Genomic DNA, 14,645 nt, shown 5'->3' on the forward strand with positions numbered 1-14,645 from the left:
CTGCACTCACACAGACACACCGACACAGACACACACATACAAATAATTAAAAACAATAAAAACAAATTGTTTAAAAAGAATGGTCATGGGCCTGGAGAGCTGGTTCAGAGGTTAAGAGCTCTGTCGGCTCTTCTAGAGGATCCTGGTTCAATTCCCAGCACCCACATGGCAGCCCACAGCTGTCTGTAACTCCAGTGCCAGGGGATCCGATGCCCTCTTTTGAATTCCACAGGCACCAGGCACACATGTGGTACACAGACATATATGCAAGCAAAACACTGATACACATAAAATAAATATATCTAAACCCCAAGAGCTCAGTTTAATTTAAAGTGCATCTTCTGGAAAATGATCAAAGCATCAACAGCTTGTATTAAATCTTATGGCTACAAGGTATATAAACCAATAATATCATGATAATCTTAAAAACAAGTTTAGAAAAATCATACGTGGCCACTATCTCCACTCCAAGGACTGACTTAAGACACTGACTAGACCAAGCAGAGAAGAATGAGGAGCAGCTAACGCTCTCACACACTGCTGATGGGACTGTGACCACTGTCTCTTGCAGTGGAATGTACATACTACTCATGCACCAAACTCGTTTATTTACTTATATAGTTAATTCTTTGGGGAGTGAAAAGTTTATTTTATGTAGTACTAAGAACTGAATCCAGGACCTGACATATGCTAGGTAAGTGTTCTACAACTCAACACTTTTCAAATCTTTTTTCCGTTTTGAAACAGGTCTTCACTAAGCTGCTGAGGAGGCTGGCTCTGTGTTCCGTGGCCAGGCAACCCTTTACCTTACCCTCCGACCTCAGCCTCCTGAGTGGCTGGATGACATACATGCCTTCATAAGCAGGGCCACTTGCCCTGTCATATTTATATATAAGATTGTTTCCTCCTAACTTATCAAAATAATTCCAACTGAAAGGGAAAACTGGAGTGGGACAGATAAACCGAAATGATAAAATAACTGAAGTACTGCTCTGTGTAACATGCATCTATTTTACATGAAGGAAGTCAGAGACACGAACACTGTATGAGGCTGTTTCTACAGCGGAAACAAGAGCAAATCGAGGCAAAGCTATGTGAGGGGCACACACAACGGCTACTTTAGCAGAGGGGGAGGGGGACTGCCAGTGAGCAGAAGCTTCAAGACAGGCCTCTGCAGTGAGGGGGGATCTTCCTTCAGAGAGGCCACCACACAGTGTTCACTGTGTGGAAACTTCATCTAGCTAGCTATGTCTCGTCGTCTGTCACTTAAAAGGCATAACAACCAAAGCAATAATGACGACAACGATAAAATGCCAACGACCGTTTCTAAAAGGAACAAAAAGGAGTCCACGAGCACCGAAGAACAGATTAATACAGGTCCAGAAGAACAGAGGACTCATTCTTTATTACTAGGGTGTTCTCACTTTGTCTGACTCATTCAGTTATGAACAAAACAGGGAAGATGTGGTCACAGTGGCAGGTGGGTTGTAAAATGTTAACAACCTTAGTAATGTAGAAGTAAATATAAAGCCTTAAAAAATAAAACTGAAAGAATTTAAGGTAGATAAAACAGAGTGCAGACATGGGTGCAGCTGGGCTGGGCAGGGCAGTGAACACATCTGGAAAGGGAGAGAAAGAAGGATCCTCAGATATGCAAGGAGTTCCAGGACAGCCTGGGCTACATGAGAACTTGACTCCAAAGAACAGAAGAAAACAAACAAAAGGTACCTGACTAAATCAGAGCAAGACTCTAAGATGTCATATTAAAAACATGGGATCGACAGATGCACTTCAGAACTCTGCCGGAGTAAAGCGAGTGGGTGACAAGATCATCCACTCCTGTTCATAGTGACTTTAACTGGGTAATGCATATGGGAGGGGACTTGGCTACAATGTTCTGTCTGCCACTTCTGTTTCAAATTTCAGTGATAAAAAGTTGGAAGATAAACAAGAAAAGCCTGAAATAACATACCCATCAAACACTAGAAAGAGGAAAGAAAAAAAGGCAAGGACTGATCTTCCATGGCCAGAAATACACACGTTTGAAAAACAGAGATTTAGGTACTATTCACACAACTGGAAGAGGCTAAAAGGTGCTGTCTCCAAGACAACACACAGAGCAGGTAAGACATGAAGTTCTTTTTTACCAAAAGCTTTTCTAAAACTACTTATTGTTTTAATTAACTTCTGTTTTAGAAACAAGTAAACTTCGGCTGGAGAAACAGCAGCTCAGCAGTTAAGAGCACTTGACGCTATTACAGCGGATCCGAGTTCAGCCCCCAACCCAGGCAGCTCACAGCAGACTGGAACTGCTGCTCCAATGAATTGACACACCCTTCTGGCATCCATGACCACCTGCACATCTGTGGCATTTTCTTACACAGATACACATAAAAATAACTATTAAGTAAATTTTAAGTATTACAGGAAGGGTTTGCCACCCAGACCTAGCACCCGAAGTTGGATCCCCACAAGCCATACACAGGTGGAAGGAGGAGAGTATCAACTCCAGAGTTGTCTTGACCCCCAATGCACATGGCAGCATGCCATCCTATTTCTATACACCACACACACAACAGTAACAATTATATTTTAAATGACAATTAAAACATTTAACCATTTATACTTTAAGCAAAATACAAGTGTCTACATTGTGTTACAAATAATATTTTCAAGTACTAAATGCTATTCCTGTATATAATTTTTGCTTATCTATCTAAAGTGAAAATAAATTTTCAAATTATTTCATAATTAAAATTACTTAATTAAGCAGTTAAATCAAAATAATACTGTAAACTCATTAAATGTCTTCCTTGTATTTTACTGTTACAATATAATATGTAATCAAGTCAAAGTGTTATATTTCTAAAAGATTATGTCTTTCTAAAAAGCTAAGTGATGCTGTACACAGTAGGACAAATTATCTTACCTCCTTTTCTTCACCAACTTGGTCCAAACTTTCATGACTTGAAGGATTATATGGAATTACTAAAAATTCAAAACCAAATATTAAAAAAGAAAAATAACCAACAATGAATTTGATAAACATTTTTCTTTTCATGTTTTTTTCTTAGTTTTACATATGAGTAAGTAATTAATTAAAGCTTAACATTTGTCCCAAATTATCTATTAAGAGTAGTGAAGGGGGCTGGAGAGACGGCTCAGCAGTTAGGAGCACTGGCTGTTCTTCCGGAGATCCTGAGTTCAATTCCCAGCACCCACATGGTGGCTCACAACCATCTGTAATGAGATCTGGTGCCCTCTTGTGACATAAAGTCATATATGCAGACACAGCACTCATACATAAAATAAGTAAGTTAATCTTTAAAAAGTATGGTAAAGAAAGATCACTTTTTAAAACACAAGAGTGGTGAAGGCAGAGAGGAAGCGCCACTTGGCAGTCAACTCCTGCTTTTTTTCTCTTCATTGTGAGTTATTTGTCCTCTAAAGAGGACTATAAATCCTACTACAATGCTTTAGTACCCCAAGACAGAGACGGCAGGCCTGGGGTTTATTTCCCATCTCATCTTAAGAATGCCTGACTATCACAGAGATGAAGAGATGACCAGGTCAGGGCTTCTGCTCCTCAGAGCTGATGGGGAGTCGGGAAGTAAGAGCCCTCAGCTCAGACTTTCCAAGCTTCTTTTAGGACCAAGCGACCAGTCTGACCTTCCAGAAAAATGCTTTTAGCTTCAGAATCCCCCAAATACACGCTTAAGATTTGTTCCTGTGTAACACTTAACTCACGCCCACAGTCGGTTTGCTATGCTGTATCTCTACATTTCCAGAAGAAGGATCTGAATAGAAGCAAGTTGCTTCCACAGTCAACACAGCTCCAAATTCAGTTTTTTACTTTCTCACTGTGGAAAAGAAACTAGTCTGCTGAATTTAAAGATCCTCAGAAGAATTTGTTTGAACTAAGAAAGTCAACTGTTAATTTACACAGTTGTTTTTTCAAATGCTAAATATGTATATTAAAATATTGTGACAAGTTTTACTACCACAAAATATACTTAGGTACATTATTATTATTATTATTATTATTATTTTTTTTTTTTTGGTTTTTCGAGACAGGGTTTCTCTATGTAGCTTTGCACCTTTCCTGGAACTCACTTGGTAGCCCAGGCTGGCCTCGAACTCACAGAGATCCACCTGCCTCTGCCTCCCGAGTGCTGGGATTAAAGGCGTGCGCCACCACTGCCCGGCATGTTTTTAAACTTAGGCTTTAAACAAAGTTACCACAGTGGAAAGGAGGGTCCTGGGGTCAGAGGGCTTAAGGTGGGGGACATGTGGGAGAAAACAGGGAAGGGGAAGTAACAAAAGTTTTACTTGAAAATGCTATAAGAAAACCTAATACTCTGTATGATAATTCAAAAAATAAAAAAAGAAATGAAGTCTAATATGAGAAATTACACTTAAAAAAGCACCCCAAGGCAGTCTCCAACTGTTACTCACCCTTACCTGTCTGCGCATGGTCTGGATGCATGGATGACTGGTCCATTGGCATCATTGGTTCCTACAAACATTTCCAAAGACACAGTAACTTAGAGATTCCTTTTAAATCCCCAAACCTCTATAAATCCAGAAATGACAGTATTTCAATGAGATGTATAATACTAAAACTTAAATGTGAAAAACTCTTAAGTGCTGTGAATTACATTATTATAATACATAATTATATAAAGCCGTGCAATACTCCTATGAATCACATAATAACACAGCTTACAGAATAAAAGAAGAAAATACACAAGTGATTTCAGGTCAGTTGGAAATAAAACTATCTACTGTGATCCCCCTTCTACATTACCTGTTCTCCTGAGCTCCCTCTGAAACCTAAGAACACTCTCCCAAGTTACTCTCTGACCTCCAGATGCTGTGGCACATGTGCATAACAGCTGCACGAAAGAACACGCACACGCACAATGACAATGAAGAGAACAGGTAACGAAGGGGACCAGAGAGACCGCTCAGCAGTGTCTCATCTCAGTGCCCAGCAGCCACACTGGGCAGCTCACAACACTTGGGACTCCAGCTCCAAGGGGTCTGACACCCTCTTCTGGCCTCCAAGGACAGAGCACATACAACAAATGCTCAAATACACACATACACATACATAAAAACATGTATGAAAAAGATGACCAAATCATATTGTTCAGTGAGAAAAAGTACTTAGAAAGGGATATACATCAATGACATCACTTTACTAAAAGTATGTAAAAAAGAGACACACTCAAAGTAATAAAATTATTAAATACTTTAAATGACTAAAAAGCAATTGTTTCTCCTACAATAAAATTCTAAGGAGAAAAACAGGTGGGAGGAAGGAGGAACCAGGAATTTAAAAAGTATAGAAGAAACATCGATCAAGAACACTTTGAATCCTGATTCAGAATGAAAAATTCTAACTTTTATCAGACAACTAAAAACGTGAATACTACCTGGATGGCATTTGATATTGGCTATTTCAAGACTTCCAAAGTGTACATATCTTAAGTGGAATGTAAAGAACTCCTACACATTGTATTTCCCACGATGTGGTTCTATAATACCTTCCTGCTTTAACCCTGTTAAATGAAGCATGCTACACACATACATAACAAACAAAACCCGATGCCTTACCGGTGGCAAAGAATGCCGCCCACACTCAATTGTGACAAGCTTGTGGCACTTCTTATGAACCAAAAGTTTGCAATTGATGCACTTGTATCCTTGTCGTCCAAGTCCCCAGATTCTGTCTGTGCAGATGGCACAGTGAGCACGCTGGAAAGAGGAAGTTCAAGAACTTTTATCACAGCTGGGCAGTGGTGGTGCGGCACACCTTTAATCCCAGCAATCAGGATGCAAAGGCAAGTGGATGGCTGGAGTTCCAGGCCAGCCTGGTCTACAGAGTAAGTTCCAGGACAGCCAGAGCTACACAACCTGTCTCAAAATACAAACAAAAAGACAAACAAACAAATAAAAACCAAACCAAAAAAAAACAAAAAAAACATAGTTATTTCCCAACAGCTTGCTCATTATGCCTTCAACATCAGCATTCACAAGGCAGAGGCATACTGATCTGTAAGTTCAAAGCCAGCCTGGTCTACATAGTGCCAGGCCAGTAAAGGCTACATAGTGAGACTCTGTCTCAAAAAAGCAAAACAGGGCAAAATCAAACAAAACAAAATTTTCTCACATGATTTTTCTTCAAAGGCTTCTACTGAAGATCAGTGTGTGTGGGGGAATGAAAAACAGAAGACAGTAGGTTTCAGAGACATGAATATCTTCACAAAAATTTCACAGTAATGAACACAGGAAAAATGGCTAATAAACCACATAGCCTTCCAGACTATGCAAAGGGCAAACCCTGCTTTCCTAGAGAACTCAGTGCCCAAAGCCTTGGTGATGCCAGGGTCACTGGCAATAAGAGTTTGGGGATCTTGTGCATTCATTTCTATTGATGAATTCAGGAAATAATGTTAATTGTAGAAATGAAATCCATAAAAGTACAGTTAACAAAGGAAGTTAAACCAGGCACTCCCACACTCAGGCAGACAAAAGGGACTGCCATGGGTTCTTGGCCAACTGTAGCAACACGGTTAGAACCTGTGTCGAAAAAGGCAACATCCACCAACTGCCTGCTCGCAAACTCCAGCTTTGTACTTACTGGCTGAAACAGCTAAGACAAGACTTAACTTCATTTCTCTTATCTATAAAATGGAAATCCAGTACCTGCTTCACAGGCTGTTGTAAGGATTTAGTCCGTCAGCACAGGGAAAGCACTCAGGAAACTGCCTCGTACACAGTAAAGCTAGCCAAGTGTTTGCTACTATTACTGCTTTCTTTTTTTTTTTTTTTTTTCTTTTTTCGAGACAGGGTTTCTCTGTGTAGCTTTGCGCCTTTCCTGGAACTCACTTGGTAGCCCAGGCTGGCCTCGAACTCACAGAGATCCGCCTGCCTCTGCCTCCTGAGTGCTGGGATTAAAGGCGTGCGCCACCACCGCCCGGCTACTATTACTGCTTTCTAAATAGTGAATTAAAGGGCTTTCACAATAAACTCTGGTCATCTCTGCCTTCTTTGAATTACACTTAAACATAATTTCCTTTAACTCTAAAAATCCATGTTTTTCAGACTCATTTGGAAATAAGGTGCAAACATTAGAAGTTTAACTTAGGACTAACAGCACTCATTCACCTAACGCGGAGAACCTTTCAAAACCGGAATCATGCGAGTGGGAGGCTGGCGGTGAGAGAAGTGCTAGCTGTCCTTGTGGAGGAGGCGCTGCCACGGCCACTGCCGCAGACCCGAGGCCTTCCCTGCTTGTTTGCCTCCCTTAGGAGACTCAAGACTTAATAACAAACCATCTTTCTCTCACAGGAAGGAAAAAACAAATACAAATAGACGTCTCAGAGCATTAGAATCCAACAAAATAAGTTACCCTGTTGAACCGTTTGGCTTGAAAAGTGTGGCCATTTGCACAATAAAGCTTTCTCCACCGGCGGGCCCCTCTTCGGTAAATGGATTCTGAAGAGAGATTCAAAGTTTAAAGAGAGTAAGTCTGAATAAAAGCTACTTAACTACACCTGACTTTTGCATATTTATTGCTGGAAAAAATAGTTACACACACTAGAAACTAAAACCTTAACATGGGTTCACTAAAGGACTAGCTAGAAACACACACCAGGGGCACCAATTGGAATAATTAGTACTGCTTTATTTTAAAGAGATTTCCCCCTAACATCTGAGAAAAACTGAAGCTCTTAGATAAGCTAAAGAAGTAAATACTTGCATCCTTTACCTGCTTTACAAGCTACCACTTACTCTTTTGTTAAATGTTTATATATATGGGATCAGATGCTCTCTACTTCTCAGGCATCTGCACCGATATGAACACACACAATTAAAAATAAAATATTGTTAAGCCGGGCGTTGGTGGCGCACGCCTTTAATCCCAGCACTCGGGAGGCAGAGCCAGGCGGATCTCTGTGAGTTCGAGGCCAGCCTGGGCTACCAAGTGAGCTCCAGGAAAGGCGCAAAGCTACACAGAGAAACCCTGTCTCAAAAAAAAAAAAAAAAAAAAAAATATTGCTACTTTTCCTTATGGCATTACATCAAAGAGGCATACAAATGTCAGAATGACAGTGCTCACTCCAAGTAGTGACTGTGCATCTCTTCTTCACTGTAAAGGTACATTTTACTTCATGGAAGTTATTTGTAAGTGATATTTCATAGAACTCCATCGATAACAAACTTATCCTTTTTGGTTTGTTTTTGGTATAATACTGGATGTTGAACCCAGGATCTCACACATGTTACATAAGCATTCTACCACACAGCTAGACCCAGGTCTAGCACTTCAAAAGTTTTATATATCTATTATCCTTTTTAATTTTTTAAACATTTATTAGTTTTGTGTGCATGTATGTATGCATACCATGTGTGTGCCTAGTCCTCTGGAGGCGTGACAGGGGAGTTGGATCCCCTGGAACTGGAGTTACAGATGGTTGTTGGCCACCACATGAGTGAGTGCTGGAAACCAAACCCAGATCCTCTTGAAGAGCAACAAGGGCTCTTAACCTTTGAGCCATGTCTTCAGCTCCTAGAAACACTTCTTTTTTTTTTTTTTTTTTTGAAACAGGGTTCTCTGTGTTAACAGTCCAAGTTGTCCTGGAATTCCCTTAAATCAGGCTGGCCTGGAAACTCACAGAGATCTGCCTCTGCCTCCTGAGTGCTGGGATTAAAGGCATGCACCATCACTATTCCTAAAACACATCGGAAGACGTTCTAAATAATCAAACCTAATCCATTTGTAATTTTGGCTCTCCATTACTATGACATGCACTGTGTAGTAATCTCTGGAGTCTACTAGGCACTGAGATGTCTACTGGTGATATTCCTCATTGGTACTGACTAGTAAGGAACATTTCTAAACTACTTTAAAGCGGAAGGAGCACTGACTTCACTATTTCAAGTTAAGGTAGACAGTACCAGCCACCATGCTCTTAGCAGTCTTTTTTCTGCTTGCAGAGCTGGGACACAGTGTGCCAGGGCTTTTCCCTGCAATGGAAGCAGCCCTGCCGCGTGCCTCCTGACCCTAACACAGGGCTTCTGCCTGTGTCCACACGCTCTGGAGAGACCACAGTCATGGCTATCCATTTCCTCTATACTCTAGTTCAATTTTTACTTTCCTGGGGAAAGGTGGTGTCAGACCTCCACCACTAATTTTAAAAGGTAAATGAGCACGCAGTGTATGGGAAGCCTAGAAACCGCATTTTACCAGGAGAGCGTGTTGCCATAACCTACAATGGATCTTCACGGGCATGGAGCTCTGCACAGGGTGTGCTACAGTGTCAATTCTTCCACCATTCTGGCTCTAGGCAGAGAAGACGGCCCTCTCCCCAGCAGCCTGCAAAGACAGGCAGCATGGAGCTAACTCTGGTACTGCCAGCGCGTCCTCACTACCGCCTGCTGCTCCGCCATTCCTCCTCCCCCATCTTCCTGAGTAACACATGACATCATTCTAACTTTACAACTCTTTGTTTTCTCTGTTCACTAAAGGGCATTAAGTCACAAAACTAGAAGCTTAGACTTGGAAATTTCACATAAGTCAAAGTAAAACATTCACTATTTCTTTCCTCCTAAAGTCATGGATACGTGCAGAAACCATAAATGAAAATGAGATTCTATAACAATTCCTAAGAATGTGACATCTACAAAGCTATCCAGAAGTCAAGTGTCAAGGCAATCATTCTCACATTATATAGTAAGCACAAGAATACAAACAAATGAGTGTAACAAGTGGGTTATTAGATTCAGAAGTCATGCACATGTGTACACACAAACAAGTACAGAGGTAAACAGAAAATGCTAAGTACTGTTAAATCTGGGCAAGTGATATGTAGGTATCTTTTTTCAAAGATGTTTCAAAATTTCCACAGATTTGAAAATATCCAAAATTAAAAAACATGAAGCCATATGACTTAATTGTCCTTTTATATGCACAAGAGATAATTATGTAAGATGTAGCTAGATGAATTCCATTTGGCAAAAGCAGAGCTCAGGCAGCTGCTAATATGTTCTAAATTAGACTGAGGAAACAGAATAAATCAAACAAATTAAAAGTTCTATCTCTTAAGGGAAGCATGGTGCCACACGCCTTTAATCCCAGCACTCGGGAGGCAGAGGCAGGTGGATATGAGTGGAGGCCAGCCTGGGCTACACAGTGAGTTCCAAGATAGCCAGAGACCTTGTCTAGAAAACAAACAAAACAAAAAGTTCTGTTTCTTTTCATTTTGAGTAACTCTTTCAAATGTACAGAATACTAAAAACACTCACTGTCTTCTCCTGGGCAAGGCATTCCAGGGCGTTCTGGTACACAAGGAAATACTGAAACAAAATTCATTAAAAATTAATTAACAGCATAATCACAAAATACAAATTAAACAGAATTTAAATTGATCCAAAATTCAAAGTGACTTGTGATTCCCAAGACAGAAAGAATTCTGTCACATGGCCCAAACTAGTCTACTGAAGGCGCTCACTTTTGCCAAGCCTGTATACAAAGCAACTTCCTGTGGAAACAAGTATGTCTACAGGGTAGCATACTGGAAGCCTGGTTTACTAATCTAGTCCCTGTGAATAATTATCTTTTCTTCTTCGGGTCCTTAAAGAAACTAACTACTACTTTTTAAAGTGCCTGTTGTAGAGAACTCAGCTACAACAAAGAACTAAATGACAAAAACCAGAGTTTTTAAAAGATGTGTACTCAATTTAGGAATGAATGAAGATCAGAAACAGTACCCAAACTCCCAAAATATTAGCTTATGTTCCAGGCTACACGTTTATAAACATACCAAACAAAGCATGTTTATAATGAGGAACATCTTGTTCACTGACTGTACTTTGGTGAATTAGGGCCACAACTGAGTAAGAGCACCTGGAACAGGAACTAGTTTACCAAGCCCAGGACTCTGCTAGGCAAGTCCTCTACAACTGAATTAACTTACGCTCTCTCTCTCTCCCACTCACTCACTCACTCACTCACTCACTCACTCACTCACTCACTCACTCTCTCACCCTTTTTTAAAGGCGTGATCTCACTATGTAGCTCAGACTGCCCTGGAACACAAGATCCTCCTGCCTCTGCCTCCTAAGTTGTAGGGTAACAGGCAGCTGCTAACTGCCTGCCTGAATAACTGATTATTTCTCTAACATTTTGTACTAGGAAAAGGTGGTCCTTGCCCCGCCCCCAACCCCGCGCGCGCGCGCCACACACACACACACACACACACACACACACACACACACACACACACACTCTAAAGCTGTGCAGGAATGAAACAACGGGAGATGAGGAGGTCACACTTTAATATCCTGGAAGACTATACACAGAGAATGCATTTCTCCTGACTATAAAAGCAGAATCATCTTAGCCGCTCTAGCACAGGCAAGAGACTGGAGGACAACTACCTAGGGAAGAGGGCACACATGATAATGACACCCATGCTGTCTTTAGTCACGTTTATGCTGCAGCTTTGGAGAGTCAACGATGGATCTTACCATGGATCAAGAGCTCAGAATCCTTGTTCAGCTCATAAAGCCGGAAAGCTTCTTCTAATTCCAACTGAGAAGACACTGTACACGGATCTCCTAAAAACACAAAAGTACAGCTCGACCTTCACCCTGAGTACGATAACTGTAAGCACATTCTATAAATAATAACGGAGGGGTATTTACAGGGACAGATGTTTAGACACTTCCTTAGACATTCCACTCTCTCAAGTAGATGACATCACATCCATTTCTAGTTGTCCAGAACGAAACACGGGGCCCAGACACCAAATTTTCACACATTTTCTAACCAGGTTCTGCACGCACGCACGCATGCACGCACCAGCAAACCCACTCTGACGACCTTCAGGCTGGCACAGCTCACTTGGATGGGTATGGTTAAGAGCCAGGCTGCTGCCTCCTCCTTGTCCCCAGTATTGTGAATGGAGCCCAGGACCAGGCCTGGCAAGCACTCTAACTCCGAAGTATAGAGCCATCCCCACCCACGTTTTATTCTGTTTGGGGATGGGGTCTCGGTAAATTACTCAGGCTGGCCTCAAACACACAATTCTCCTGCCTCAGTCTCCCAAGTTCTGGGACGACAGGCCTACATCATCAGGCCTGTTTACTCAAAAGAGGAGTAAAGGCAGCTCCACTGCTCACTATCCATGGCTGGAATCTCTCTCCTCAGAGTGACTTTGTCATAGATTTCTTTCACATCACAACCTTGCTCAACTAAGTCACAGGAAGGAAACCACTACAGCACTCTGGACTAAGTTGCGCTTGAACCACTTAGACATTTTTCTAAGATTCTTCATCTGATAAGTGTTTTGCTTGCATATATGTAAGCGCGCCACCGTGTGCCTGCGGCAGTCAGTAGAAGGCGTCAGATCCCCTGGGACTGGAGTTCCAGACAGCTGTCCACTGCCTTGTGGGTGCGGGGACTTGTGGGTGATCTCTGCAAGAGCAGCCAGTGCCCTGGACGACCGAGCCATCTCTCCAGCCCCTACTTTCTCTTTCCTTCTTTCTATAAAACATCTATTACTCTTTGACAATTACACACATCTAAACAATGCATCCTGACCATGTGCGCTCCAAGTCCCCTTCCCCCAAGGAGCCTCCATGCTTCCCTCCGTTCTTCCCAGGCACCCCAACACGTCTCTCCTTTCATGACTTCTCTTTGCTAGGAGCCCGCTGAGACTGCCTGCTGGAATGGTGACTGGTCTTGCTGACTTGCTCTTGTGTATATAATCATAGCTGCGATGAGTTCATGGGTACAAAGGCCATGTCATAGCCCAAAGACGGCATTCCACAGTGCTCCTCCCCATCCCGCACCGCTTACGCTCTTTGCACCCCTATTCTGAGATGTCCCTCCTCTGACATGTTCCCTGAGCCTTTGGTGAGAAGGATGTTACAATGTCCTACTTAGGGCAGACACCAGCTTGAGCTACTCTTAAATGTAAGTGCTGAATTTCAGTAACCCACACGGACGACAAGGAAATACTTCTCCTGACTACCCAGCCAAAGCGCTGAGTCACCCTGCAAGTCAAGAGGTGGCACATAACAGGACACTGACATTCCTCAATGAACAAGGCACTTGGAGCCAAGCTGGGGCCCGAACTGGGTCCTCCTTACTACTCCAGTGCCCCTTCCCTCCATCTGTCTAACCTTCAATCACATGCTGCGGAGAACCCAGCTCACCATCTGGGAGAGGAATATGAAGTCATTTCCTTCTACACTATCTCACAGAAAACAGTGTCTTCTCCATCCTTTCCCCTTTTATCTTCTCTGGACATGTGTAACGTTGGCCCTGATTACTCACAGAGCCGTGAAAAGTAAGATTCCTACTCACTGAGCTGTAAGGAAGGTAGTGCGTGTTACACAGAGACAGACAACCAAACCGGAAACTGGACAAAAGGAAGAGGAATTACATGGCCTTTTCCATCTACTGACAGGCAGAAGATGGCAGTCACGGACTGTTGGTGAGGCCTGAGAGCAGAGGAAATGACTTGGAAAGTGGACACACGAGTGTGGCAACACTGTCCCTGAGGGCAATCCAGAGAACAGACCTAAAGGAACATGGCTGCAAACAGACAGAATGACTAGGTAGGAGGTTCAAAGCCTCCAATGGTTTCTTTTTAAAAAATAATTTATTATTTTTACTTTATGCACCTTAGTGCTTTGCCTACATGTATGTCTCTGTGTGAGGGTGTCAGATGCTCTGGAACTGAAGTTATGGACAGTTGTGAGCTGCCATGTGGATGCTGGGAATTGAACCGGGGTCCTCTAGAAGAGCAGCCAGGTGCCCTCAACTGCTAAGCCATCTCCCAAAATGGCTTCTTTCAACATCCTACGTAGATATGGATACAGAGAAATGTCAAGAATGAATTTTGTGTAAAAAAGTATCTAAAAGACATTTCCCTGCCAAGCCTTGCTTGGTTTAAAAATAAAGCTGCCCCTCTCTTCCACTTCTACCTATAAGTCATAAAAATAAGAAACACTCTCAGGACAAAGATCAGATGCATGGAGCCCCAAGACTTCCTAATAAATTCTGTCTGTGGGGCTGGGCATGTGCATCTGCAGTGCAGCTGTCACAGAGGCTGCAGTTACGGGCAGTCATAAACTGCCCCCTCTACAGAAGCAGTATTTACTCTTAACTGCTTAGCCATCTTACCAGCCCGACATCAGGATCTTAGGTAAGCATAAGAGCCTCTCAAACCTCATGTACATGGGATCTTGTCTAGAAGAGATTCATGTGGGTATGTGTGGGTATGTCCTATTACCTAATGGAACAGTTATAACTTGACTCATTGCTGTGGGATAATGCTTTTATATGCTGGTTTAATAAAATACTGACTGGCCAGTAGCCAGGCAGGAAGTATAGGCAGGATAAGCAGACAAGGAGAATTCTGGGAAAAGGAAGGCTGAGGCAGGAGACACCAGCCCACCGTCCAGGGAGCAGCATGTAATGGCACACAGGTAAAGCCACAAAAAATGTGGCAACATATAGATTTACAGAAATGGGCTGAGTTTAAGTGTAAAAGCTAGTCAGTAGTAAGCCTGAGCTAATTAATAATTATAATTAATATAAGCCTCTGTGTGTTTACTTGGGTCTG

The 14,645-nt window shown here is 42.2% G+C and overlaps 1 protein-coding gene across 2 annotated transcripts in view; it reads right to left on the bottom strand.

Annotated features, from left to right (window-relative positions):
• Window positions 1–14,645, bottom strand: part of Prkci (protein kinase C iota) — a 64,273-nt gene that overhangs the window by 16,375 nt on the left and 33,253 nt on the right. For both annotated transcript variants that reach the window (XM_028872604.2, XM_037206511.1), the window contains exons 3-8: window positions 11,539–11,628; window positions 10,315–10,365; window positions 7,418–7,503; window positions 5,620–5,760; window positions 4,462–4,516; window positions 2,930–2,988 (exon numbers count right to left, since the gene is read on the bottom strand). In XM_028872604.2, coding sequence (XP_028728437.1) covers window positions 2,930–2,988; window positions 4,462–4,516; window positions 5,620–5,760; window positions 7,418–7,503; window positions 10,315–10,365; window positions 11,539–11,628 — 482 coding nt within the window. The remainder of the gene's footprint in view (window positions 1–2,929; window positions 2,989–4,461; window positions 4,517–5,619; window positions 5,761–7,417; window positions 7,504–10,314; window positions 10,366–11,538; window positions 11,629–14,645) is intronic.

The sequence above is a fragment of the Peromyscus leucopus genome, chromosome 6 (genome assembly GCF_004664715.2).
Source record: "Peromyscus leucopus breed LL Stock chromosome 6, UCI_PerLeu_2.1, whole genome shotgun sequence".
Classification (NCBI taxonomy): domain Eukaryota; kingdom Metazoa; phylum Chordata; class Mammalia; order Rodentia; family Cricetidae; genus Peromyscus; species Peromyscus leucopus.